We start from the raw sequence: 27,849 nt of genomic DNA on the forward strand, positions 1-27,849 counted from the left end.
CAGTGATATGTATTCACAGTATATGTAGCCACATACGACTCTTAATAGACATAAGGATTTCAGAGACATTCAGGAAGGTGAGAGGAGACCGGTTTAGATTTGAAATAAAACAAGGTTGCCTCATTACTTTGATTTGTTTTAATTACCAAGTTTGCCTTATTTTGTTTTCAAGTAGCATCTAGGAGGGTGTGAGATTTTTGTGTTTATCAAGCGAGACCACAGGTTAAGAAACATTTTATATACATCTGTTTAACTTTCGTCTCATGTTAGTTGAGACCGCTTATCTGGGGTCTCTTCTGTCAGCAACCTTATACTTTCAGGTAAGGATAAAAAAGTCCTCTGTTAAAACCAGTCTTTAAATTTCTTAAACCCTCAATGGGAATCTTACTGATTCAAAGGTATTTGCTACTGAATCAACTTAATTAGGTTTTCCCTACGCACGACGGATTCCTTGAAGCAAACTTAGGGAGAAAAATTTGTGGAGTATTAAAGGGGAACACTAAGCGACAGAAGTAACAGCTGACCACCAACCCAAAGGGAATATCCGCAAACATTCATAAAGCAAACACAGGCACATGCAACATCTTGGTGTCATGGATTGAGAAGGATTTTATGAAACAACAAGAGGCAAGTAAATGAGGACTTTCTGCTTAAGAAAACAGGGGAATAAATAGCTCAATTTAAAGAATCAAATGGCTTATGGAAAATGTCGACCCTGGAAGGCAGTGAGATTTGATTCAAGAGATATAATTTGGCGATACATGTTGCATAATGCAGAAAGACAGGATGACGTATTTAAACATATCGTTTTCCGAGAGATTTTCTATCAGTTTGTATTTTGATTAGTATTTAGGCATTACAATTCTTTTAATTTCTGTTTTTGGCTTAATTTACCCAAACCAAAATGTTTTTAGTTTTTAAGATGATCTATTAAATCACCTTTATGATGTAAAAGATCAGATTACAGATGTACACCCAAGTCAAAAACAATAATGGAGGAGAGCTGACAAAGCACCTCTACTCTAGACCCTGTTACCGGCCAGGTGCTGATCCCTTTAAACCCACACCACAGTCTGCTTAGTTACAAAATGAAGAAGTTTTCTGAGAGTCTTGGAGGATCATCTCAGCTGTGCGAATGAAGTCTATGTTTTCTTCTGCTGTTGTTTAAATAATTATTTCCAATCTTCCTCAAACTATTTTGACCTCTGTAATAATAATATCACCTTTGTTTAGATAGGAAAAGTAGGACATAAAAAGTAAGGAATGAATTTAAGGTAAGGAAATGAGTCAGCAACAGAACAGAATGTTTTGAAACTCAAATTCCTTCACTGTAATTTTCTTACAACTTCTGAGAACAGTTAGGTGCTTTAAAGTGTAAGTTTTGTTGAGGACTTATATATCTTTGTTAAAGGGTGTTAACAGGATAAATATTTTCTCTTCCCTTCCCTACCAGACTATACAGCATTACTGGAACTTTTGTAAACAACTGGGGAGAGATGAGTAGAGAGCTATAGAAAAGCATCTCTTAAAATACTGCTTTTATTCTATTCCAAATGCAACATATTTAAGCAAAGTCACTCCATTATTCATTACTATGTAACTTAAGAGAAATAATTATAATTATAAATAATAATATTGGTTTTATAACATGCAGATTTTCCCTGAATGTTACGTGCAATATTCAGATTAACCCAAGCCAATCAATTATTATCCTTATTTTAAAGATGAGGAAACCAAGGCTCACAGAAATGAAGTAACTTGCTCAAATTATTTAAGTCATATTACAGCCAGTAAGTGGTAAAACTGTCTGAATCCAAAATGTCAATGCTTTGCTATATTTTTTAATATCAAAATAGTGTCACTTGACAATTGCAGTAGCTGTAGAACACACAAAAGTGATGAGAAAATTCACACCCATCAGTAGTAAACCTAATTAAAGGTGGGAAGTGATGAGAAAGAATTCTGATATTCTGTTATGGCAAAGCCAATTATCTATGACTTGTAATATACTTACTTTGACGAAATAAAAAACTGTCCACAGTATAAACTCTATACAGAAGTACAAGTAAACTTGAAGGCTGCTCTATTTATTGATTTTATTTTGAAGAGCAAGCATATTATTTAGTATTTCATTTGTATACATGTTATTTTGTATACCTCCAACTCAATAAAGACCCCTTAAATATTCACACACACACACACACACACCCCCACACACACGATAAGTTTCAATAGATGGCATAGGTTAAATAAGAGATTAAAGTTATAAAATGACAAATCAGATTCTAAAAAAATAAATAAATAGGGTAAGGTGCTGAATTTGGAAGATTATGCTGAAAACATTTCCATAGGGCAAGGAAAATTCCCTGTTTTCAAACTTAGATGATGAGCTAATCATTGAACCATATAATCCAGGAAAAGTAAGGAAAAACATGCCTGAGTAAAATTAGTAAAAGGAATGAATAAAACTATTATCAAGATTAGTGCATTTTGAAATTAAAAACATAAAAGAGAAAGAATTTTTAACACAGGCCAACTTTTTGGGGAAATGAAATCAAAGGGGAGAAAAGACAATAACAAATATAAAGCAATAGAAATGGGAAAGGAGACATAACCACAGAGATGCAGAAAACTTTTAGAGTTGTAGACTGAATACTATAAAAAAAAATTTGCTAAAAAAAATTGGACATTTCACTATAATAGTCGGCTTTCAAGCTGACATGTTAGAAAATGACTAAGAAATAGAAAAACAGAACAGGTCAATAATCATGGCAGAAAAATATGACAACTGTTCTGGAACCATCCTTAAAAAGATATAAGGCTCAGAAAAATTTGCTTGCAAGTATTAGCAAATGCCAAAGAATGGTTTAATTCTTTCAGTAATTTGAACACTTTAATAACAAAGTATATTATGTGCATAATTCTTATAGATTCACATTAAGGTATCTGCTAATATCTTGTCACCCTGTCGTTTAAAGGAGAAAGCATATATATGGTACCCAATAGATGCCAAACAAAAATTTGATAAAGATTTAATACTTATACTTAAAAAAAAAAAGTTTGGTAAATGAGAATAATACTTTTCTGAAAGCAACTGGAAGCATGCTCACTAATTTTGAGGAAATAAAAGAAGCTGTCAACTTTTACATCTATTTTTAAAAATTATTCTGGAAGTTCTAAGCAGGGCAAAAGTAGAAAAAACACAGGTATGAATATTGAAATGGGAGAGCAAATATAATTTTTATGTAATATTATCTGAGAAATCAAACATATCAAGTGAACTTGATATACATTAATACAGATTAAAATTTAATAATTAGGAAGATAATATAGTAACATTTACTGTAAAGAAAGCTCGATAGAAATACTACCACTAATTCTTCTCCAGAAGTGACAGGAATTAGAACTGAATTATAAACTTGGGTTTTACCACCAAACACATCCTTGGGAAATACTATTTGACCTCTATTAGGACATTTTTTCAAGTACAAAATGTCATGACAGCCCCTGTTCTGTCTCTACACAGACTGACATTTAGAATCAGTTCAATTATGTATATGAAAATACTTAACACACAGGGCCAACCAATTCAAAATTCTACTCCAGATTGTACTTATCTTTCCCATCCTTGTGCTTTATATATACTCCTTTTCTTTAAGAAATGAAATTATATTGGACATTCACTACAAACCGCTCCAAGAAGGGAATTTAATTTTAAAAAGCACAAATGATAATCAACGCTTTACTTTTAAATTTCATTTTTTCTGTATTATTTTCCTAAGTGGGACCCCAGGATGGCAAAAGTCAGAGTAACACCTCTTCACCACAAGAGGGAGCTAAACATTTGGTTCACTTGATTTATTAAAGGCATTTTTTACCTTATTTCCTATGCTACTGAATAATTAATTCACTGTCTTCAAGTCAAGCTTTCATTTGTGGTATTATTTCTATCACCTTGACTTAAAGTCCCGCGCTCCTCCTGGCTGACATCTCTACAGCTGCCTCAGTTAAGAAGCACAATAATTACAATACTTAGAATAGTGGGGCTTTTATTTTCCTAACATACTTGGCAAACATTCAGTATCAAAAACATACTCTATCATAACGAATGAGAGAGTTGTTTGTAAAATCATCTACAAAAAACATTTTTCTTTATAAATATATCTTGTCTTGATTCTTCCAATAAAATCCGCCTAGTGTAAAATACTTTTTACACTACTATTTAAAAATAAGCATATATTTAATAAATGACTCCCCTTGTAAACATGTACAATGGCTTTATAAAATACTATGCTTAAAACATATGGAAATAATACCAAAATAAAGGTAAGGGAGTTTATGATTATAAAATTACTTTAAAAGGTAACACTTGATCCTATCAAAAGATTAAAATTCAAAATGCAAACTACCACAGGAAATACTTAGCTTAAATGTTAAGAAATGTTTTACAATATCCTATACCACATTAAGAATTAATTTTTTTAAATACTCAAAATGTAATAATCAAAGTTACTTATATCAATCTAGTCATTTTATACAGAAAAACATGATCCCAATTATGCAGACGATGTAAATAAAATGGCTACATTTGAATAGAAATTGGAATTATGATTTCAATTTATGACCTTGACGGATCACAACAGTTAGTCTAGTAACCATCTGATTTTATTAAGCAACAACACTAGAGTGAAAAATGTATGTGTGTGTGAAATACGGCAGTTAAAATTTGCAATTCTTTGCCATAAAATACAATAAACAGTAGATTCTCACTTTATACTCTCTCACTGTGGTACGCTAATCAAGTCATATGTGATCTACACTAAATCTACAGTGCTTCTGCTTTTAATCAAGATAAAAATACAGCTGTCATTTGTGAGGAAAAGACTAAAATACTAAAGCGAAACATCTTGTTGGTGTCTTCAAATTATCATGACTTATACATCTTGGGCTCTGATGTGATTACAGTAAGTCTAGAGAATATGACTGACCATGACCTAGAAGAAAAATGCTTGTTTGATTTATAGAAAAACAAGTCTGCAGTGATCTTATATTCTGTACTCTACGGACAAGTGTTTGTGGACCTGGTTATATATTTCAGGACACAGAGAGAGGACAGCTGTGAATATGCACAAAGCCTAGTATATAGTCCAGTTGTATAGTCCACAGGCTCTGGATTATTGAGTTCAAATCCCAGCTCTTCCTCTTACTAGCATTGTCATCGTTACTAGCTATAAAATGGAGATATCATAGTAACAATCTCATAAGATTGTTGTGAGAATTGTTTAAATATATATATGTATACTTAGAGAAATGAAAAAAAAGACCTATTTACATTTAGCTGTATTATTTTTAGCTATTATTATAGCTGTTATTTTTACCTTTTATTTTTACATTATGAAAAGCTAAATAATGTTCTAAAACCAATAGTTCAACCAGGTTACATCTTTAACTGTAATGATGTAAACATTTAGCCTGGAGCTATCATATGAGCTGGGCTCAAGTAAACTACTTTTCATTGGGAAACTATTTTGACTGTAGACTGCACCTTAGAGTGAGACATGTACCTCCCAGGCAATCAGTAGAATCCTTCTATATCTTTAAGTCGTCCCCTATCAATGCTTTACTCCTAGATACAGTCATATACATGTTACATCTCCAGAGGAAAAAAAAATTCAAAGGAATCATGACATGACTATTTGTAATAAAGATGAAAAGAAGAAAAGCATACCTGGGTAATCTTCAGATACGTGGACTGAATAGGATACACTGTTAAAACAGAAAAAAAAAAAAGGAAAAGGCTCAAGTTACTGCTATGGCAGATATGGTTTTACAAAACAAAACCAGCCCCATGTTACCTATTCATTTATACAGATGTCAGTATGTAAGATAACACACAAAACGGATTAGAAAACCTCTTTGACAGCAGAAACTGAAAGATTCTTAAGATATATGATATAAGAAACTTACGGATATTTAAGATACATTTGTATAAATGTTTTTGAAATGTCTTTCTCCCAATAGCGAGACTTTTTTTTAATCTTTTTTATCTCAGCAATGTCTAATATTATCTAATTTATGATCATTTGTGTCAATTGTTCAGATTTAATCAAATCATCTTTTCTTACCAAAATAAAGTATTCCTTCTGTTTAGTATGGCAGTCAAGAATTTAAACATTTAATGTTGCTTCCCTAAAATAAACTGTGCTTTTGAGACATGTTCTTTTCTTCAAAGAATTAATAAAATGATGACAGTATAACAGTCATTCATCAGCCAATCTTTTTTCATCACTATAATAATAAATAAATTACCCCCTGTTCTCAGAAAAATTGAGTTGTTTCAAAAACATTTTTTAAATGGAATTTTAACAGTTTCACAACTCCTTTCTCAATAACTCCACTGCCTCTCTGTTCCTATTGCATACGACATATGGGAAATTATCATACTTATTTGTTCATTTTTCTATGACTGTAAACCAGACTGCAGGTTTTTTAGATTAGGGCCCATGTCTACTTATATTTTTTTTATCACAGTCACCTATTTTAGTACATGACACATAGCACATATTCGATATTAACTTTTTCAATTGATCAGTGGAGCTGCCACTTGCCACAAAGAAGTCAAAATTTAGTACATGTTCGCCAAATTAACTGCCTCTTAAGACCGAAAAAAAAAAAAAAAGTTCCTTCTCTGAAGGAACATACAGAATACAGAGTCTATGCACAGTATCATTTACAATCTAAATTACTTGATATATGAACAACTAGAAAAATCTAACCTACGTTCAAGAGAAAATTTGACCCAAGTGTTAGGACTGGCCCACAATGATGTAAAAATAAGTTATTATAAAAGTATGCTTAAGGATGTAAAGGAAAATTCGATCTGAAGAACAACAAATAAAAATAGATCATCAGCAAAAGAGTAAACGTTTTGTATAATTAGAGTTTTAGAAGGTAAAAAGAGAGAGAGTAATGCCGGAAGAAAGAACAGTTGAAAATTTCCCAATTTGGATGAAAGATGTAGATGTATAGACTGAAGAAGCTCAGAAAACCCAAACAGGTTGAGTGCACAAAGAACTGTACTCACCACCTACACCATAGTCAAACTGCTGAAAATCAAATATAAGGAAAAAATTTTTTAAAGTAAAGAAAAAATGATGCATTACATACAGGGTAACAATAAGAATGAATGTTGAGTTTTCATAAGAAACTCTAGAGGACAGAAGACAATAGAACATTAGAGTTTAGAGGTGTGGGGACGACAACTGTGAACCCGTAATTCTATATCCACAACACACATCTGTCAAAAATGAAGGCAACAAATAAAGAAGCTTTCAGATAAGAGAAAATTGTGAAAATCTGTCCCAGCAGACCCCAAGATACAAGAAATGCCAAACAAAGTTCTCTAGGCTGAATATCAGAAAGTCAAATATCCAGAAAGAATGAACAGCACCAGAAATCATAAATATAAAAGACTATTTTCTGTTCATGTTTTTAAAATACATGTGACTGTTTAAAATAAGAGTTCTAGCCCTTGACTGTGGGATTGATAATATACGTAACTAAAATAAACATGACAATTAATAGCACAACCTCAGAGAGGAATCGAATGGTCATATACAGTGTCAAGGTACTTTCATCTTATGTGAAATGGTATAATATTGACCCTAACTAATAACTCTAAGAAAAAATTTTTAAACAACAGATAAATTAAAGTGTGATTCTAAAATCATTTTTGGAACATTTAATCCAAAAGAAAGCAGGGACAGAGGAACAAAAAACAGAAGGGGAAAATAGAAAACCAAATAGTAAATGGTGCCTAAGTCCAACCACAGCAAAAATGGCATTATATATGAATGGACTAAATACACTGAAAACAGGCAAAGATAACCAAAATGAATAAAAAAGCAGGTTGAGAATCTATGCTGTCTTTAAGAGATCCACATTAAATGTAAATGCATACACAGATTGAAAATAAAGAACTAAAAAGATACCATGCAAACGGTAAACGTAAGAAGTCTGAAGTGCTTAATTACTAACAAAAGGCTTCAAGACAAAGATATCATGATGATAAAACAAAGGGTCAGTTCATCAGGATGAAGAAACAAAATCATAAATGCGTATGCACCTAACAGAGCTTCCAAACACAGGAGGCAAAGCCTGACAGAAGTTAAGGGAGAAATAGGTAAGTTCACAACAAAGTTTGAGTAATTTACAGATCCAGCCCCTGCCCTACTCTGCACACACAAAATCATTAAAGATACAGAATATCTTTAATAGATTTCACAGAAAACCACCACAGAATATCCTTTTCTTTTCAGGTACAGATGGATGGAATGTTTAAAAAGAGAGATCACCTACTGGGCTACAAAGCTAGTCGATAAATTTGAATAGACAGATAATCACCACAGTTCACCACAGTTCACCACAGTTCACCGCCTGGGTTTCCTGGCTCATCCTGCCCTGTGACATTAAGCTTAAGCGCTCAAAAGACACTTCCTTTCAGAACGCCTGACTGGACTTTGGGCTCTGTGACTGTGGGCACAGGTAAAGCAACCCTCTCAGGAAGACCAAGTCTCTAGGACTCCACCAAGTTTCTGGCATGCTGCTCAGTCCTTGGGGAGGGATTAGGTGTGGACAAGAAAGAGGTGGGAAGGAAAGAAAGATGGGTATCGACATACTATGTTTTCATAAAGTATATTTAATTGTTCAATTAATTCAAGAAGCACTTCTTGGTAACCTGGTAAAAGCCAACACTGTGTTAATACCAAATAAGATTTAAGTGGGAAAATAATTAGGAAAGATGACTTTGAATGATTAATTCGGAGGGAAACGAAGAGTACGGAACTTAAGGAATATGATAGCCAAAGGAACGCGAACATTTTAAAGCAATATAATACCTTTTAAACTTTTTATTTTAAAATAATTACAGGTCCACGTGAAGTTGCACAAGTAGTACAGAAAGAGAGGTCTCATGTATCCTCCACCCATTTCCCCCAACTGATTACATCTTATGTACCTACATACAGTATAATATCCAAAGCAGGAAATCGACATTAGCGTAAAGTCTGGGTATACTTCTATGTCATTCTATCACATCTGCATCACGTACTCACTACTGCAAATTAAGACACAGAACTATTGGATCAAGATTTCTCTCCTGCTATACTCTTTAGGCCCCCTTTACCATAATATCCCTGACCTCAGGCTGCCACTAATCACTTCTCCAACTCTACAATTTTATGATGTCAAAAATTTTATATAAATGAAATCATGGAGTAGGAAACAAAATATTTTAAGGCAAAATTAGTATTTTGAGAAAATTACTAACATTGGCAATATTTAGGATTCACTAAAGAAGAAACAGATCGAATTAAGAAGTTACTATAGTAGTAAAACACGAGTAAGTATCAGTGGGAAGGTGCAGAATGGCAAGGCGAAGGCAGGAACAAATGGCAGATACTGGACCGCAGCCAAGAGCCCAGCTTAGGGAATCATGGCCCTGAATCCAATGCCAAGAATTGGGAGACAAAGTAACCATGTCAATGGTGCCTCAAACAAACTGAGGAAAATATATACTATTGACCCCATATGAACCTGTTTTTCCATGATTCATTCCCTTACATAATGGAACTGTACTATGCAGAAATGACATTATTGATGATCAAGGCAACCCTTCATCTGGCAACACTTATGTGACAGAAGCCTGGGACATTGCCAGGTTATACTCAGCACTGAGGTCAATTATTTTCCAACAGCCTACCAACTCTACCAATGGCGGTTAGCTTCATTTTTCATCCAAATCAATGTCTAAATCCAAAATGAAGCCTTAATACATTCCTATGTTCATCTCCGATTAGGGAGCCTGCGGTAATGAGAGCCAAATAAATAGGAGTCAAATTCCAGCTTTGAGCCTTACTAGCTGGGTGGCGTAAGAAAAGTAATTTCAACATAGTCGGCTTCAATCTCTTTTCAGTAAAATGAGAGAATTCAGACCTACCATACAAGCCTGCTGTGGTGATTTAATGGCTTAACAGGTGTAAGCCCCCAGGACAACGCCAGACACACAGCAGCAGGTGCCAAGTAATTTTTGTCAGCTTCCAGTACAAGCAATGAAAATTTGTAGAAGTGAAATTTCACATGAATGTATGTTTTCTGGGGAACTTGAGTTGCCCCAAATCCCAATATACATATTACATTTATCCAGAGACAACAGCTAACACTGATGATTTTATTTTATGGTTGTATTATCTTCATGATAACAGGAGACATTTCCATGTTCACGATCATACCTAATTGTTCAAGTACGAAAAAGAAAGCAAAAGCCCTATAAAATGATTCTTCAGCTCACGTGCTATAGCACTTTCTTGGCGGTACACCAGACGGAAAATCATCAGGGCTATAAAATCCGAATCCGTTTCATTTTGTGGCTTGCAGAGTTCTTAGGGAGACAATCTAGTAGCAGCAGACATGGTTGATTAAGCTGAAGGCCCTAATAGGTAGGGCTAAAAAAAAGAGCAAAGGACAAAGCTTAAACAGATAACAGAGTAAGGATAGCATGCGCTGTATGTAATAAGTACTAAAGTAGGCAAAAATATTGTGAAGAAGTAAAAGGTAAACATGAGCAGGAACAAAATCTGGAGCCAGCTCTGAATTCTGATTCATAAAATAAAATGATTGTTCCTACCCCTTATTCCTCTGAAAACATCTGCCCCAACCAAAGAAACCTCTCAATTGCCAAGAGCCTCTGAAGGAGTTCATGGAGGGAGCCCTCAGGTGTCTAGTATCTACCTAATCCTGTATTTTTGTTTATATATTTGTTTATTCCTATAATTAATATCATTCATGGGGTCATTCGTGTATCTAAACTCACCACTCACTCCACTACCATCCTTCTGAAATGCCTACAAAGTACTAAGAATAGATCAAGTTCAGACATAGTTCCCAAGTTCACAGATCTAAAAAAAGGTCTTTAAGAATAGTAGGAGCTAATGGAAGATGGCAGTTTTAACACAACAAAGATAGGAACTGAGACTTGAGATGAAAGAGTTTTAGAAAACCTTTTAGAAGTACTGAATTTAATATCTGTATTTTGTAAGTGGGGCCCAATATGACGTGACTTTCTGTCATCTCTAACTCAAGACTCCAGGATCCTGGACGTGTCTCATAGTGTAGCAGTTAACATGTCTGCTTTACAGGCAGAAGGTCCTGGGTTCGTGCCCCAGTGGAGGCATGGTCCATGGTCTACCTCCATGCCGCCCTGAACAAGCGATGTATGATCTCGGAAGCTAAGCAGGGTCGGGCCTCTTTAGTACTTGGATGGGAGAAACTCCTCGATCCCACAAGCTCATACTTTTTCAACTACAACCAGGGTTTTCGATAGAGCAAGCAATACCAATATTTTGTCATACTTCATATATCCTTTTACCTTACTCTCTAAAATCTAAAACAATTTCTCTGTAATCAGAGAAACCAAACCCTTATATATCTTTTCTCTCCCAGTTAGATCACTTTAGAATGTACTTGAGAAAAAGTAAATGCAGAAACTAACAAAAAATTGCAGCTAATGGTAGTCCTCCATCCTAGCTACAATGCTTATGAGTACAACAGCTTAGGCTTAAGGATATATGTACCACGCTCACAGACTCACTTGGAGCTTATTAGAACGAAATCCACTCTGATACTTAGAATTCTGCCTTTCCTCACTTTTCAGCCCTGCAGAAGGAAAGAGACACTGTATGGCTTCTTATCTCCACAAACAACTCATGCATCTCAAGCTAGAAGGTGGTTTTGGCATGCTAGAAGCTCACATTGCTATTTCGATGCCATTTACTTCCCAAAACATTCATTGTCCCTTCATTATCGCTTTTATCTTCCAAACACATTTTTTAACTGTCCAGGTCAACCAGCTACAGCACCCTCATTCTTTAGCATTATTAGCTACCAATCATTTTGTCATTTATCCAAGATTAGGGATTTCCCGGGCACTCTCTTACTAAAAATCCTTACATCACCCACAACCATATGAACGTTGTTAAGCTGCATGCAGTTTCATGGCCTCATCTTCCCTTAAACCAAATCCATGGCTACACCTTGCTTGGCCCTTGACTTGGGAGTGTCACTGCTTTCCTTCCGAAGTCTCAGCTCCCAAATCCCACTTTCTACCTGCAATTTTTATCACTTTACAGCCCTCACTCTTCGACACCCTTAAATCCGCATGTTTTTACTCTTCGTGCTGTCGGTCCCTCCTGGCTTCACAGTCTTCTGTGTGTGACCGGAGACACCTTATCTGCCCCAGATTGTGTCCATGCATTCTCAACTCCAAGACCGGGGCTCTGACTGCTGATGGAGAGGACAACGGAACTAAGGAATCTGGTGCCCCTACCGAAATGGGGTGTTCATTACCAGCTATGTTCAGTTTTGCTCAGTAACCCCAGAACCCACCCCTTAGGTAGTCCTTTGCTATTTCTTCTCTGCTGTTTTGCAAATCTTCAAAACTTTCCGACACTGTATTACAACTTGCCCTTTCGCTATTCACATTGGAATAAAATGGATTATTATACGGATACCCCGTCAAGGCATTCTCTCAGTTCTTATTCCGACCAACCACCTACAAGCTCATACTTCTCTCCTCACACCTGGAATTTGGGAAATGTCTGTCCTTCTGTGTGAGACTAATCCATGTACATCATCTACTTAACTTATAGATCCCATAAACCCACACTCCATTTGGGACCTTTTTCTATTAATTTAATCTAATAATCACACAATTTTAATTAATTGAAAATTTGTAATTATGGAAAAGTGAAAATATTTACCCCAAAAGATATTAATGGTAGCACTATATAAAATGAAAAAGTGTCCCGAAAAGCAAGAGTGCCAAATAATAGGATTGTATGAAATTTTGTATACACACAGTGTTAATACTAGGAAATTATGAAAAAGTAATAGTGTAAAATAACATGAAATGAAAGAGAGTATTTCTGATACATTAGGTACATATAAAAAATTAGAGTTATAACATATTTTCTTTTAAAAATGTGTAAATATAAACTAAAAATATATACTGATAGAAACATGACTTAAAAAATGACAAATTTTAAGTTATCTCTTGGTTACTGGATGAAAAAGAATTTTATTCTTTGTAATCTGTACCGTTTCAATCTTTATATGTGTGTATTGCGTAAAAAGAAGAAAAAATCTAGTAATGTTTAGCCTTTACCTTGTAGCCTTTTCTAATGATCACCTTTTCTTCTTCTAAAAGTCAAGTTTTTATAAACAGTAATCTAAACTGTGTTCACTACCTGCCCACTTGAACACACACATTACAATCTAGCTTCCACTCCTGCTACTCCACCAAAATTCTGCTTCGTCAAAGTCACCACTGGCCTTTTTTCCCCTAGTCCTTAACTTACACGAATTCTCAAATGCATTTAATGAAAATGAAGACATCGTGAAACCCCCTCTTCCTTGGTTCCTGACTCTACCTCTCCCTGGATCTTCTCTTGTTTTTGAAGATGTTTTTTATTTCTTGACTTTTGATGTTTTGCATTTCGTGTTGTTTTCATATTTCAATGCTTCCCAGCCATGCTGACTGCTCTGTTTTTTCACATGAGTAATCACAACTATCACCATGAGAATCTCCTACCAACCATAAGCAAAAGACTCAAAATTCTGTATCTCCAATTCAATCAGGTAGCTCTTCCCCTCACATTTTCAATAGGATATTCCTCAAGCACATTAAACTCAACATATTGAAACCAGAACTCATAGACTTCTTTACATTAATTTTCAACTCAGCAAATTTGGGGCCAACGACAGCAGCAGCCACTGTGAGGAGCTACAGATTTATTTACTCCTTGACCACATCAGGGCACAGGCCCGTGGCCACTTCCTGAAGTAGAGAATTTCTGTTTTAGCAGATGTGAAGTGAGATCTGGGCATCTGCTTTTCTAACAAGCACCCCAAGTGATTCTGATGAAAGTGAGCTCTGGCCCTGGTGACCAAAATACATAGCTACTGATTCTATAGAATAAAATTCCACACAAAGGAAAGTGGAGCCATACTGTTCGGATTTGAATTTTGGCTTTGCCATTATTAACTGTGAGACTGTGGGCTAGAAAACTAACCGCTCTCTGCCTTGGTTTCCTCATCCGTATTACATAGCCTTTGTTCCTCAAGAGTCAATCTCAGGGACAATTTCCTATGAAACTTCGCCAACAACCCAGGCAGAATCGTTGTCCCCTCCCCTATGTTCCTCTTTATCTTGACATTAATTACCCTCTAGACTGAAGATACAGACCAAACACTTTTATCCTCAGATTTCTAAAGATCTGACACTGTAACTTATCACTTAATAAATAATTTCTGAATGAATAAATCAATCAGATCTTTCTCCAAAATTACCCGAGGATATACCATGACAGCCCTTGACCAGAATACCTACTACTCTGGCAAGTATTTAAATATTTGATAAAAATCAGCAAATAATGGTACTAACAGTTTACCCTGTAGGTACACACTGCCATGCACGTGAGGGTCAGGCCCTTTCATCCCATTCTGTTCGTGGGCTTTTTTGTGATGTACAGAAAGACTGGGTTATGAATACAAGGTCATACGTATTCTCTGTATTTTTCATTTTAAATCTATACAATGAGGGTGATACTTGCATTATTACCGATCCTGATAAACTGAGATGAAATTCGATAACACAGTAGAGGGGAAGATCTCTGAGGTGGTTGAAAACACAGAAGCACCAGTTATTTCAAACTGATTAGTAGTTTACCAGTTGGCTTATCAGGAAAGCACCAAAAAATCCACTACCTATTCCCACCTTAAATGTATGAAGGAAGGAATTTTAGTTTTCCTCTAGACAAAAGAGAGCAGTGGTATGAAAAATGTTTGATCAGAAATTTGTTGCGATATCACATAGTCCATGCAAAAGCATGCTTTTTATTCAAGGCTTCTAATGACCACTGCACACATATATCTGCCCTTCCCCTCAACATGAAGACAGGAGAACTGCATTCTCATTCCAGAAGAAAAGACATATCTTTCCCACCAATGAAATACATAGTTGATACAGGACAACTTACATTACTCTTTACACAGGTGAAAAAAAGGTAAAGACGCTTACCAATAAACATTGTTAATTTCTCAATAATAAATATGTTCTTATTTTCAAAGCTTATTTTGATAATTTTTAAAGTTATACTTTCAGCAACAGAAATAACAGGATTGAAAGTGTTTGATTTTTAGGGAAGTAGCTAAGTCAGCAAATTCTACGGTTAAATATTTCACCACAGATGAAACGCTTAGATTTCTAAGTAAACCATCTTCTCAACAGGGATAAGCTTGAAAGACCTGGGTCCAACTTTGATTAGTAACCTAGACACATGCTTTATTTATGGCATTAACATACCACATAGTATAAGCAAAATTTTTCTTTTCTACTGCCTTAGTCAAATGCAGGAGCCAACAGTATATTTAAATGAAGTTCTGCTTCTCTCTCACTCTTTAACCACAACCAAAAATAAAAGGTTACAAACTCAAGTGCAACAAGCTGAGAACAGGGGATAGAGCATGCCAAGTCACCAACATTAAATTAACTATATGTAAATATTATCTGAAACCTACATTAAATTAATTATATAAGTAGTATTTCTGTATTTCTTCCTCAAAAGTTTAATGTCTGGACTTTTCTACTCTGCAGTTTGCAAAGATAACTAATTCAATATTCTTTTGATAAATATTCACTAAAATGTAGATGCCTTTACCTTCACTGCTTTATATCTAAGTTCAAGTTATAAATGGTTGGTTATAAGAAGTTTAAGAGTGCTACGAATGATGTATGTAGCAGGCCGAGACTGAAAAGCTGAATATGACGGAATAATTCCATAACCGAAGCGAGCCTTGGTCGAGACATGAAAACGTGTTTCATGAAAACACTATAAATATTTAAATAACTGCAAAAGATACTAAGATATTACCTCAGCAACCTTCTCAACTATTTTTAAATATATCAAATGAGTTCTTTCCAAGCTATTTTCTTATGGAATATCGAGCACAGCTGTTCCTATCACCTGAAGCCCTGCAGGATCCAACCCATCTACTTGGCTCATGTTCGCCTTGCACCACTGTCTTGCATTCTTTTTCTATGTTCCAGCAAAAAGGAAACTTTTCAGTTCTTAAGCATGCAGTGCTCCCTCTGCCTGGAATTCTCTCTCCCTCCCTCTTACTTCTGTCTGTCTTGTTAACTCATTTTTTTTTTCTTGTTAATTCATTCTCATTCTTCAGATCTCAATTCAAATGTCACCTCGTAGGGGGGAAAAAAAAATTTCTTATCACCCTTCTCAGACTTGGACAGATTTATTTAGAGCAATTACACAATTTGCAATTATACACTTATTTGCATAACGTTACCATTTGCTTCCCCCACTAAAATCTGTAAGATTAGAAAGCTCCTCAGTTTTCTACCGAGCATTTACTATATACCTAGTACATAGTGGGAACACTAATTATTTGTGAAATAAATGTTTATTAAAAATGCATAAATCCTTTTATCTTCCAACTCGGAATAATCTTCCTCAAAAAATTATTAGCAAATATAATTTAGTTTACAACCCGAAGAACCCAAAATAAAGAGCATGGACTTTAGAATATACCTTTAAAAGCCATAGAGACCTGAGAAGATTAAATTGGCTAACCACCTTCTGCGTATTTGTTAAGTGAGATAACATATTCTTCCTAGTATTGTCAAGAGGATCACATGGAAGGTGATATGTGGAAGAAAGCAGCTGTGTAATGACAGGAGGTATCAGTGAAAATGATTTCTCAACTCCCTCCCCCACCAAAATTCAAAAGTGAGAAGAAGCAAAGTAATTCTGTAATGGACATCCACAAGGCCTCCTCCCTATCTGATGGACTTCGTCCCCTTCCCGCTGCGTATGGAAGCCTTGGGTTTGCAGGTGGAGGATCCCTCCACCAGGCCGGGGACTGGAGGGTGGGGCGCTCTGAGCAACAGAGTAAGCCAGTCAGAACTGTGCTCCCTTTCCTACAGTAGGAAAGAGAGGTGACTTGGCCTATATGTGGGCATGCAGGTCTCAGTAGTCGGTTCAGGGTGGCCATTTAGAGCAAAGCTTGGAACTTTTATTTAACGGTTTTGGAACGAGACACTTGCTCCTGCTGATGTGAGTGAGGAAGCGTACAGCCCTAGTTTCTGCCTGTAGCCTTCTAATACCGATGATACAAAGAGAAAGGAAGAGCTTAGAAAATTTCAGAGATAGAGTCTGCATAGCCCTGATCAAACTAAACCTAAATCTCATTATCAGTGAACTTTTCATTACATGAACAAATTACTTTCCTTTTACTATTTAAGCCAGCATGAAATATTTTTTTCCTTTCAACCAAAAGCATCCTAATTTGTACACAGACCTATTAAACTGTTTAAGATATTTTAATGTGAACATCCACAAGCTATTTAAATTAAAAACAAATAGCTATACAGCCTTGATTTAATTTTATGATTTCTTGCCTCATTATTTTAAAGTAGAGAATATATTAGTGACTTATTTAGTCTTATAAGTATAGTCACAAATTTCATAGAACTTAAAACCTAAAAACAATGGTAATAAATTAGATATTACACAACAAAAATTGCAAGTTCACGGTTCTTATTATTTTCTGTTTGCCAACGATAAGTTCATTTTCTTTAAGGTATAACACTTGTTTCCTTGTGGTTAAATGATTTCTCAGTACTTTATAAGCATCTGATTTATTATTTTATTTCAATACTATATATACATGAAATTGGATTTGGAAAGCCACAGTCTTATCCACTGCTTTGCTTATTTGTTTCTTTCTGGATTATAGCCTTTTGGGAGGTCAGCGACTAAAGAGAAGAGTAGTAATACTTCTAGACTATAATATAGCATTTCTAAGAGCTAACTAAAGTCAATTAGCCTTTCACTCTTCATTAAGTGTTTGAAAAATGATTCGATCTCAAAAGATTAATGCGAAAGGTACAATTATTTGAAAACAAGGATACTATATTTATATCTGAAATATCTTGACCATAAAGTTAATTGATTAGAAATCGATTAGCAAATGCAAGTCATTCTTCAACTAAGATAGCCTCAGAGCAACACATAGGGAACACAAAGATAACCATGTGAATGGCTTTACAAAAGAAAAGGTGGCAGTTTAGCAAGTTATAATTATAATACCATTTCCAAATATACATCTAAAGGAAACACTAATACGTAGATTTTTCCCACGGAAGCAGGTTTCATCGAGGCAGACTCTGCTGACTCTAGATCCAATGAAGCAAGAATTACATAAGACTGAAATAACTGATGAGACATATTTAATTGTGGAAATTTGTATTGACGTTGCTGCTGTTTTAATCTGTTTTCTAACAGACACGTGAAGCAGATTCTTTTTTCTTTCTTTTTAAGCTATATCTAATTTTCAATTTTGCAGACACTGCTTTTATAAACTAAAAAGAAACATTTTAAAAGAGCATCTAATCCTCACTGATCCTTCCAGAATTTAGAAACTTCTAATGGGTGTCCTTACTTATCATGGTCCTTTTCTAGTTATTTTCAGAGGTTCAACAGGAATTGGCCCTTTTCTTTTAAGCAGGGTAATATCAGACAAATCGATTGTGTAACCAAAACTATCCCTCAAATACCAGGAATACAAACAACTATTGAGAAACAGGGATTGACTTTATATGTGGAAGTTAATATCTACAAATCTCTTCCCAAGAACACTGGCCTACCACCTGGCCATAGGTTCCCAGGGTCATTGACGATAAGAAAGGTCAACTTCTGGCAGGTCAGGAACCTTTGCAAATGTTGGGAGCCTCAACTAGACAAAAATTCACCCAAGTATATAGTGCTGAAGGTGAAATTTATTGGAGAGACTTTCTTGACTTTGTTTTTATGGCTTCGGAGAAACAAATTAACAGAGGCTTTTAAAAGTCCAACCCAAGATTTCTTATGAATTTCTGGAGAGAACTTAATTCTATCACCTCGCTATTTCACGGTTCTAGATTTGCAAACTCAAGGAGGCCTCTATGGCCAATTAACCCTCTCACTGCAGCTTTTTCTGATGAAGAAATCAGCTTTGGAAATTACTTAGCTCACAGGTGAAAGACTATAAGAAAAAACTATCAAAAACCTGAAATGGGTAAAAAAGACTCTAGGTGTTTTTCATTGGACCGTTGGACATTGTATAGTGGACCTTGCACTGATTTTCTGATTCTAAAGGGGTTTCTGATGCCTCAGCTATTTTTCTATTCTGTAGGGATAAAAGCTAAAGTTGTAAAAAACTGATCATAATGCAAATGATTCCTGTTCATGGCATAACAAATGAGTTCTTTATTTCTGGTAAAGAATACAGATTTCAGTAAGTTAAATGTCTGTACCTCCAATTCTCCTTTGAACCATCTTTAGTATGCAAATATAAGCGAAGAAGCTCTAGAACTGATAAATGAATGCTTCCTTATTTCAGGTTAATTTAGGTCCTAAACTAATTGTCAACTTTATAAATACAGTAGATTTTGCTTAAAATACTTCTGGTTGTTTAAAAGTTAGAGGTAACTAAAAGATTTACAAATAGGGATTGGTTAATTAAATAACAGCATGTCTATTACAAAGTTGCTGCAGCCACTAATAGGGATGTAAAACTGTAATCTAATGATGCTCCAACCCCACTTTTGTTAAAATTTAGATTCATGTGTATTTATTAAAATATGGATTTATAATTGCATAGGACTTTTCTGGGAGGAGAAGGGTTTCCCCGGAAGGGTATGCTTTTTGGAGGGAAAGTTTCTTGGATCATTATCGTTATTGCTAATGAGGTTTGCTCTTTTTTTTCTAAACTTTATTAATAGTAATCAAGTATAGTTATGGGGAAAAGTACTAGAATTTTAAAATTATATTCCTCAATTCAAATAAGAGTATATTCGATTAATAAAACAGGGGGGAAAAACTCCTCTATATCTCTTGGCTAGATCCTATGCATCCTTCATGAATTAGTTTACATTTTTACTTTCTCAAGTCCTCTCTCTAAGCTTCCACCAAACTCTGTCCAACCTGATTCATCAAGATTAAGTCTCCTTACAAAACATTTTCATAGAGTCCTATACTAACTCCTCCTAAAACTTTTTAGTTATAGTTTGGGTAATCATCAGATCAATAATTCATTTTCCCACTAGATCTCATTTCTCTATGTATCTTATCCACTATAGTATTCCAGATGTTCAATACAGAGGCACATTGTCTCCTAAGAAGTGCTCATAATAAATGTATAGCTCCCTTGACATATACACTGAATGGCTCTTAAATTATGGTAGAATAGGAAGTATTTTATGTCCTATCAAAGATAAACTAATCCAATTAACTTAAGTCCGTTTATAAGTCTGATTTTAGAAGAGATGAGTAACACATGCCTTTCACTCACGGAACATATTTTTACTATGTGATATTTTAAAGGCTATAATTTGGCCCATAATGTATCTGCATGAAACAAATCACTATAATGGAATTTTATTATACTGTATGTCATGAAATGAGAACCAAGAAGTCACACTGCCTGTGTTTATTTATACACTATGCGCAGAGGGTTCAAGTACATTCATCTATAATTCAACATGTTCAAAATCATGAAAACATCATACTTGATATTTGCAACACTGATTATAGAATCTGAACAAACAGCAAAGGACATTCAGTGTTCTTGAAATTTCATTATTTGCAGGCCATGCAAATATGTTTCAATAAATTGTAGACTATTCTGTTTGGATAGTTCCCCAGGAGCCAAACAAATGTACCCTAGAATCCTATTATAGCACTACCACATAAGAAACAACCATCAATCCAGCTTATAAAAATGTTCTTCCAGTCACTACAAACCCTTTTGTTCACGATGCATTTCCATTATAGCAATACATTATAGTGATAATGATATTGAGGCTCTAGAATACAGGTTTGTCTAGCACTTGATTCTGCATATGTCATCTTGTTATAGTTTGGAATTAGGTTGTACATAACTACCTCCTGTCTCAGCTCCCCTTTCTAGGCAATGTATGGTTAAAGGATAAATCCGTGTCTTAGCATTCTTGATTTTCGCACTACGAATTCAATGAAGAAAATGGGAAACCTCCAGCACCTCTTAACTCCAAATAAGTCAAAAAAGAAATTTCTCAGGGTACAAAATGCGGAGAAAAGTGGGGAGGGTGAGCGTGTACGAGAATGTTAACTGTCTTTGCTTAGTAAATCTGAGATAGAAAATACATACTAGCCATCCTGGGAACATTCACAATTTGGTTGAGAATTATACAGTTCTAAGGACATGAAATCAGAAAAAAAAAAAATCAAATTTATATAATTTTATATAACAGTAAATACTTCACTGACAAATTGACTTGTTTAAAATGATTATGCAATTTTCAGCAAGCAGTTCGCCTCCATGCTGCACTGTTATCAGTGGGACTGACCGAGTACGATTACTATCACTTTCATCATCCAGTGACAGCTCAAAGCAAAGGAAAAACTGGATACTCTACTTCTGCACCATCGCAAAGGTCTTTTCTTCTCTTTTTCCACTTTCCTGTCTCAAGAGGGCCAGTGAGGAGAATGATGAGATCTCCTTTATGAGGTTTCCCAAACCCTATCTCTACCCTCCAGATATCCTTCATAAATTATTGTAAATTTCACATATAACAATTAAAACAAACAAACAAACAAAAACCCAAATATCCATATGGGATCTGAAATAAAATCTTCATGGAAAAGAAAGATAAAGTTGAATGTTAAGAGCCTTTGCATCATTCTTATCTGTATTTTTATATTTTATATTTGCTCCCTCAAGATTTTCTGAATGCTTCCAAAATTATTTTCCGTAGCACTGTATGTCACCTAAGTTCATATTCCTCATTAGTAAAGTTATTAGTTACTGTACACAGTGTGAGGATAGTAAGGAAATGCTCCACATGGGACAAGGCCACTTAAGAAATGTTTTTGGAGGTAAGTGTGTGATACTTGAGAATACACCAGAAATTAATTACTCCAGATTTAAGGAAAAGATGAACAAGTGTGAGAATGAGATCTGTAAGGAACTGTAGGGAATCTGACTTGCTAGGAAATTAAGCCTCACATAAGAAGAGACTGAAAATAGAGATTGAAAATGATAATTTAAAGACATAAGAATCTACCATAGTAGCTGACAAAATGCCCCTTTTTAGGCATAACAAACTGTGAGGGTGAGAGTCAATAATTGATGAGCCATTTTCTAAATTATTTAACAACCATGATTTCCGTCCCTGGATATAGTTTAATAGAAATCTAAACAAATACTGTTACTGCAACTTAATATAATCTTTCAAAAATAGGCTTATAAAATATGAATAGTAATTAAGTCAATCAGGAAAACATTTAAAAGCTTTTAAAAACTACTTCCAGAACTTTAAAATACATTTTGTTAAGCAAAAGAAAATATTTTTCAAAAATTACTGGTATTAGCAATTTGAGTTTTTAGTTCTTTTTAAAATGTCAATTGAACCAGAAAGTCCAATAGAGACCATCTGTTGTACCAGGAACAAGTTTTCCATCCTTTTGAATCAGTCATCTATGACCACAGATCAAAAATAAAAAAGCACTGTTATGTGAAAATTACTGTTTCAACCCTATAGTAGTTAAAAATATAAATCTGCTGAGTCAAAACTATTGTATGTCATTTGCATTTTTCATTAAAAAAGCAATTTTTACTACTTTGCTTTCAAAGCCAAATTATTCAGCAAAATAATGTTTCCAAAGCAGTCAGTTGGTTCATTAGTTTTTATGTATCATTCTGCGTATCAATCATTTCTTTCCAGAATTCATTTAACCACCTTTAGAAAATCTGTATGAAACACTGTTTGCGTTTATAGCAAACAAAAAACTGGCTTTAAAAATCAGAAGTACTATGTACTAATTGCTGTAGATAAGTACCATCTATCATATGGTACGTATTTGTTAACATTCTCTCCCACATTGTATATAGTTTATTTCTTCAGACTCTAATTCTATCTTTCCTTAGAAGCATACACTAAATTATCGTATACTTATTGCACTGTATTTCCACTGAGAACAACAGTGAGTAAGAAACCAATGTTCTTATGCTTATATGCTAATCCTTTGGGAAATTTAATAAGGATAACGACTGTTATCACTTATCCGAACACCCAGGGGCTAGATCTGTTTTGAAATTCAGTTTTCCATATTTTAAAAATGTAGCAGAGTGCACATTTTACACCTTACCATCAAAAACAGTAATATATCTGTGGAGAGATGGAGGAGGAGGAGTAGGGGAGGGTAAAGGAAAGGGGGAGGGAATGGGGGAGAAGAAGCCGGAGGAGGAGAGGGAGGGGAAGGCAAAAGGGGAGGGGGAGGAGTTTGCCACTAAATATCGGTGAAATCTACAAAATAATTTGTTGCAATTTTCAGAGCTTTTTAGATTTAGAAATCCTAGACAATTAATTATATATAATCTATATATTTCAACTTTTAATTTCTGAAGGTATGGCTCATGAGACTATGTTCTATAATTAAGCAAATGCATAACCGATTATAATAAGAAATCTATAAATAAATACCTAAGTATTAAGTCCTATGCCTTATGCTTTCTTGATGACTGCATTCAAAAAAATAATTAAGATATCTGAAGGGGATAATAAACATTTCCCATCATAGTAAGATTAGGATGAAACAAAGGAAAGAACAAAAAGCTGTCTAGAGATCCTTTATTCATGTTTCAAGAAGCAAATCTTTCTTCTTTAGCATATAAATAACTTTAAGAACTCTATCAGACTTCCCAGATTTACATGAGCCAGACCCACACAAGCAAATGCACAATGCTACAAATTTCCTACTTTACATTTTCATTTGACTCAAATCCAGCAGAGGAACATGCACATTCTTTTAGACAGAAGAGCAAAAGAGAAATCAATCTAAAAAAGAAATTCGAAATGGAGGGGCTTTTATTTTTATTTCACTCTCTAAAGGCCAACCAAAGAATAAATAAAAGGCTGTGGAAATGGAAAAAAGATAATGCACATAGTAAATATAATCCTGATTTCACAGAGCGTTAGAGTGAAAAAGAAGTCAATAATCACCCAATGAGCACCCTCATTTTACAGATGAAGAAACATAAATTTCTAGAGATCCGCTCAGTTCCATGTGGAATCAGAGGTAGAACTAGGTTTCATGACATTTTCCTCTAATTCATGGGCTTCTTACGATTTTGCACACTGAGCTTTGCTTTGTGGCAAGAAATTTCCGATTATTTTGCGACAAGATCTAATCTTTCTTCCTCAAAATATTTCTAAACGTATATTCAGCAGATATCCCTTTTCCTCACAGGTTACATCCTTGTCTTCTAATTAATATACCTAAGTTTATGCAGTCTTTTCTCCATCTATTATATTTCACCTCTGATCATTATTAACAAAAAACCTCATAATCTAAATGTACAGTCATTTTCCAAAGAAATCATTTAAAATATAGCAAAAGTATCTCCATGATTTTTGGCATCGAATATATTTCATCAGCTAAAGTACTGCTTAATGATCAGCACAGACACTCAGTTTTGTCATATTGACTTCTTTCAAGAAATAAAAATAGGTTCGACATTTATAAAATTACATAGACAAAAAATGTATAAAACTAAGACCAAACAAAATCCAGTTAACATTCTCCTACTATCTTTACTGATGGCTCTAAGTTTTATGGTTTTCAAAAATCTATTTAGATATTAAAAGAGAAAATATACCCAGGTGTTTGCCCTAATTGGTAGTAGACAAGCAAAAACACTTAATACATTTCCATATGAGTTTGCTTTAAGAAAGCATTTAAAACATTTATTTGACTATACTTACATTCTCAAGTGCATGGAACTCTTTTCTTCACCCATATCACATTCTAAAATAAATTCTGTTCAGGTAAGGGACATTAAATAAAAGATAGGAAATGCTTCAAGGCCAGACTTTATAGTCCTAATGAATACTTTTTTTTTCCTTTTTAAAACCAATGAGTATCTTCATGTTGAAAGTGGCAAAGTGACAAGAAAAATACTGAAAAATTCATCTTTGTCAAGGTATCAATAAGAAAAGGATGAAAAAAACGTTTGAGAAAATTAATCTTGAAGAGATTGATGGAAGATGCCTGCAAGAGAATTCAAATCTAACCAAAAAGAAATAATTCAAAAAGAGCTTTCTTAACTGAGAAGAGAAAAAATGTTTACTCCCATAACACTAGGAGAATTACAGTCATGAAAATGGGCCATCTATCTGGGCCTTTCATTTTATAGGTAAGAAAATTAAGCTCCAAAGAGCTCTATCAATTTGCCCCTAGCTACACAGCATATTGGTCCAGAACCTAGGTCTCCTTTGGTATAGATGCCTTTCATTAAATTTGATCATTTTTACAATTATTTAATTGAATTTGTAGAGCACATTTATTAACACTTATCTGTAGCAGACACCAGCTCCTGCTCCAACTCGGAAATCAATCAATAAACCAATCATGAACTGTATCTAACAGCCACATGTGAAGAAAAAATTATTTTTCCTCTGTATATTGTTTCCTTTGCAAAGCAATTATGTGAATGGAGACACGTCTAATTCTATTTGGCATCAGTTTTGCAAATCGATAGTAGTTAACAAAGAAAAAGTTCCTAAAATGATGAGATGATTCTGTTGAAAACTGTTTTTACTTAGTTCACAGTTGCCAAAGCAATGAGAGCAAGAATTAGTCGAATTTTGGTTGAGCTAAGTATCAATTAAATTGCACTCAGAATATTAGAGAGGAATGAGAATGATGTTAACTTTAAAAGAATGTATACAAATATCGAAATGATAAAAAAATTTCTCGGAACTCAAAATGTTAAGGTCAACAGAATAGAATCATTTTTACCATTTTTGATGAGTAAATTATCAATAATTCAAAATTCAAATCATTATTTTAAGTCAGTCCAACAGCAATAGCTTCCGTTCATCACCTATACCCACTCTGATGTCTAAAAATTGAAAATAGCAATGAAGCCTCTCACTGGCTGTTGTCATTTAATAGAAGAAACAATAAATATTCATTAGAATCCAAAGGAAAACTAAGCCTTAATTTACTTCCACCTAGAAGAATGACACAGAACGACTGAATGCTGGCAATGTTTATGTCTGCCCAGCTCCAGTCCCAAGACCTTTCTTCTCAAATATGTACCGTCTAAATCCATTCCAACAATAACAAACATGATTCTGAGGAAGCAATTCAAAGCGATTACCTCATTACGACTAAAAATACTGCAAAACAAAAGAACTCATGAGAGGTTTTTATAAATATTAAGCCCTTAAGAGAAATGACATCCACACTTGGAGTAAAAAGAAGTATTAAGAAACTGAATTCAGTAATTATTCTCCAGTCATTAACAGTTAGAACTCAACACTCATTCAGCCAAGCAGAGAGTAAATGGTTACTGAAGACCTACTCTGTGCCAACACAGCTGAATTAAGACAGCTCCCTCCCCCACCTGAACTCAGGAAGTTTTCAATCCATCAGAGGGAAACACAACGAAAATACCACCCAAATAAATGAAAATTATAGTCATGACAAATGCTATGAAGGAAGACTACACCATAAATAGGAGCATAAAACAAGGCACAGGACTTGCCGATGGTATGAGGAGGTGTCCCTAGAAAAAGTGATGACTGGGTAGAAATCTGTAGATGAGAAAAAGAAAAAGACTGGGGGAGTTTAAACACCACCCTCATTGGTCGAACTTTTCATTTTTAGGTTTACAGCTCCCAGCCTAAACGTGGAACCTGGACCTCCTCACGCGCAGAGATTGCATTTTATTCCTCTATGTACGTGTAACACCTGTGGAAGGTACAAATCACAATTGACCTTCACATATTTTGTTGACGAGAACTGAAAGCAAGCCTACGAGCAATGCAGATTGCCTGAAGGATTTTACTTTTTAAAAATAGAGTCCACATCTACCGATGCCAAAGTTTGATCAAAGCACTTGAAACGGTACCCACACAAGAAGAACATGAAAAGAGGAAAGCAGCTCGAGTGGGTCAGGGTTCCTCTTTAGCAGAGGAAGCCAAACCTGGTGGGAAGCTGGAGCGGTGGGCGAGAGGACTGGGCGAACTCCAGCAGAAGGAAGTCTTTGGCACCGGAGAGCCAGGTCTGACTCACTACGCGTCCAAATGTGCCTACAGCTCTTTGCACAAGGAAGTAGCTCAAATGTTCACTATCAAGCGGGGGAGGTGGTCATAAAAACACTATAGCCCTGCTGATAGGAAGCTAAGGATGAAATGATTAGCAAAACTATTATCAGGGCCATGCTCTGTCACAAACATGAGTACAAAGAAAGTGGTGTTTTTCTTACCAGCTTAAAAGGCCCTGAGAAACCTCAGATGGTTTTGATTCATGACTATAAATATCATCCTTACCCTACAGCATAGGATTACCTTGTCCTTAAATGGCAGAGTAGTTTCTCATGACATACTTTTTGTTATTTCCACAAAAAGAAACAATGTAAGAAACAGGGGGTGTATGATTCTAAGATGCACAGGCCCTCCCCCATGCATTTCCACCCTTCCGCTCCAAATAAGGAAGCTGTGCCAAGCCAGGGGCCTGGCTTCTGCCCCATGGGAAAGGTCTACAGCATGGAGATGGAGGTGACCCACGGTGACGAGCCCTGGGCAGTGCCTCCCACATTGTGGCATATGACCAGCCTGCACCAGCCTTGGTGGTCCTGCCCTTCTCACGGCACATTCAGCAGCCAGCGTATCTGCATGAGACCAACATG

At 35.1% G+C, this 27,849-nt stretch overlaps 1 protein-coding gene across 2 annotated transcripts in view; it reads right to left on the reverse strand.

Annotated features, from left to right (window-relative positions):
* The window catches only part of PARP8 (poly(ADP-ribose) polymerase family member 8), a 149,403-nt gene that overhangs the window by 67,173 nt on the left and 54,381 nt on the right, over positions 1–27,849 (reverse strand). For both annotated transcript variants that reach the window (XM_036226194.1, XM_016121324.2), the window contains exon 4: positions 5,729–5,766. In XM_036226194.1, coding sequence (XP_036082087.1) covers positions 5,729–5,766 — 38 coding nt within the window. The remainder of the gene's footprint in view (positions 1–5,728; positions 5,767–27,849) is intronic.

The sequence above is a fragment of the Rousettus aegyptiacus genome, unplaced genomic scaffold (genome assembly GCF_014176215.1).
Source record: "Rousettus aegyptiacus isolate mRouAeg1 unplaced genomic scaffold, mRouAeg1.p scaffold_m13_p_8, whole genome shotgun sequence".
Classification (NCBI taxonomy): domain Eukaryota; kingdom Metazoa; phylum Chordata; class Mammalia; order Chiroptera; family Pteropodidae; genus Rousettus; species Rousettus aegyptiacus.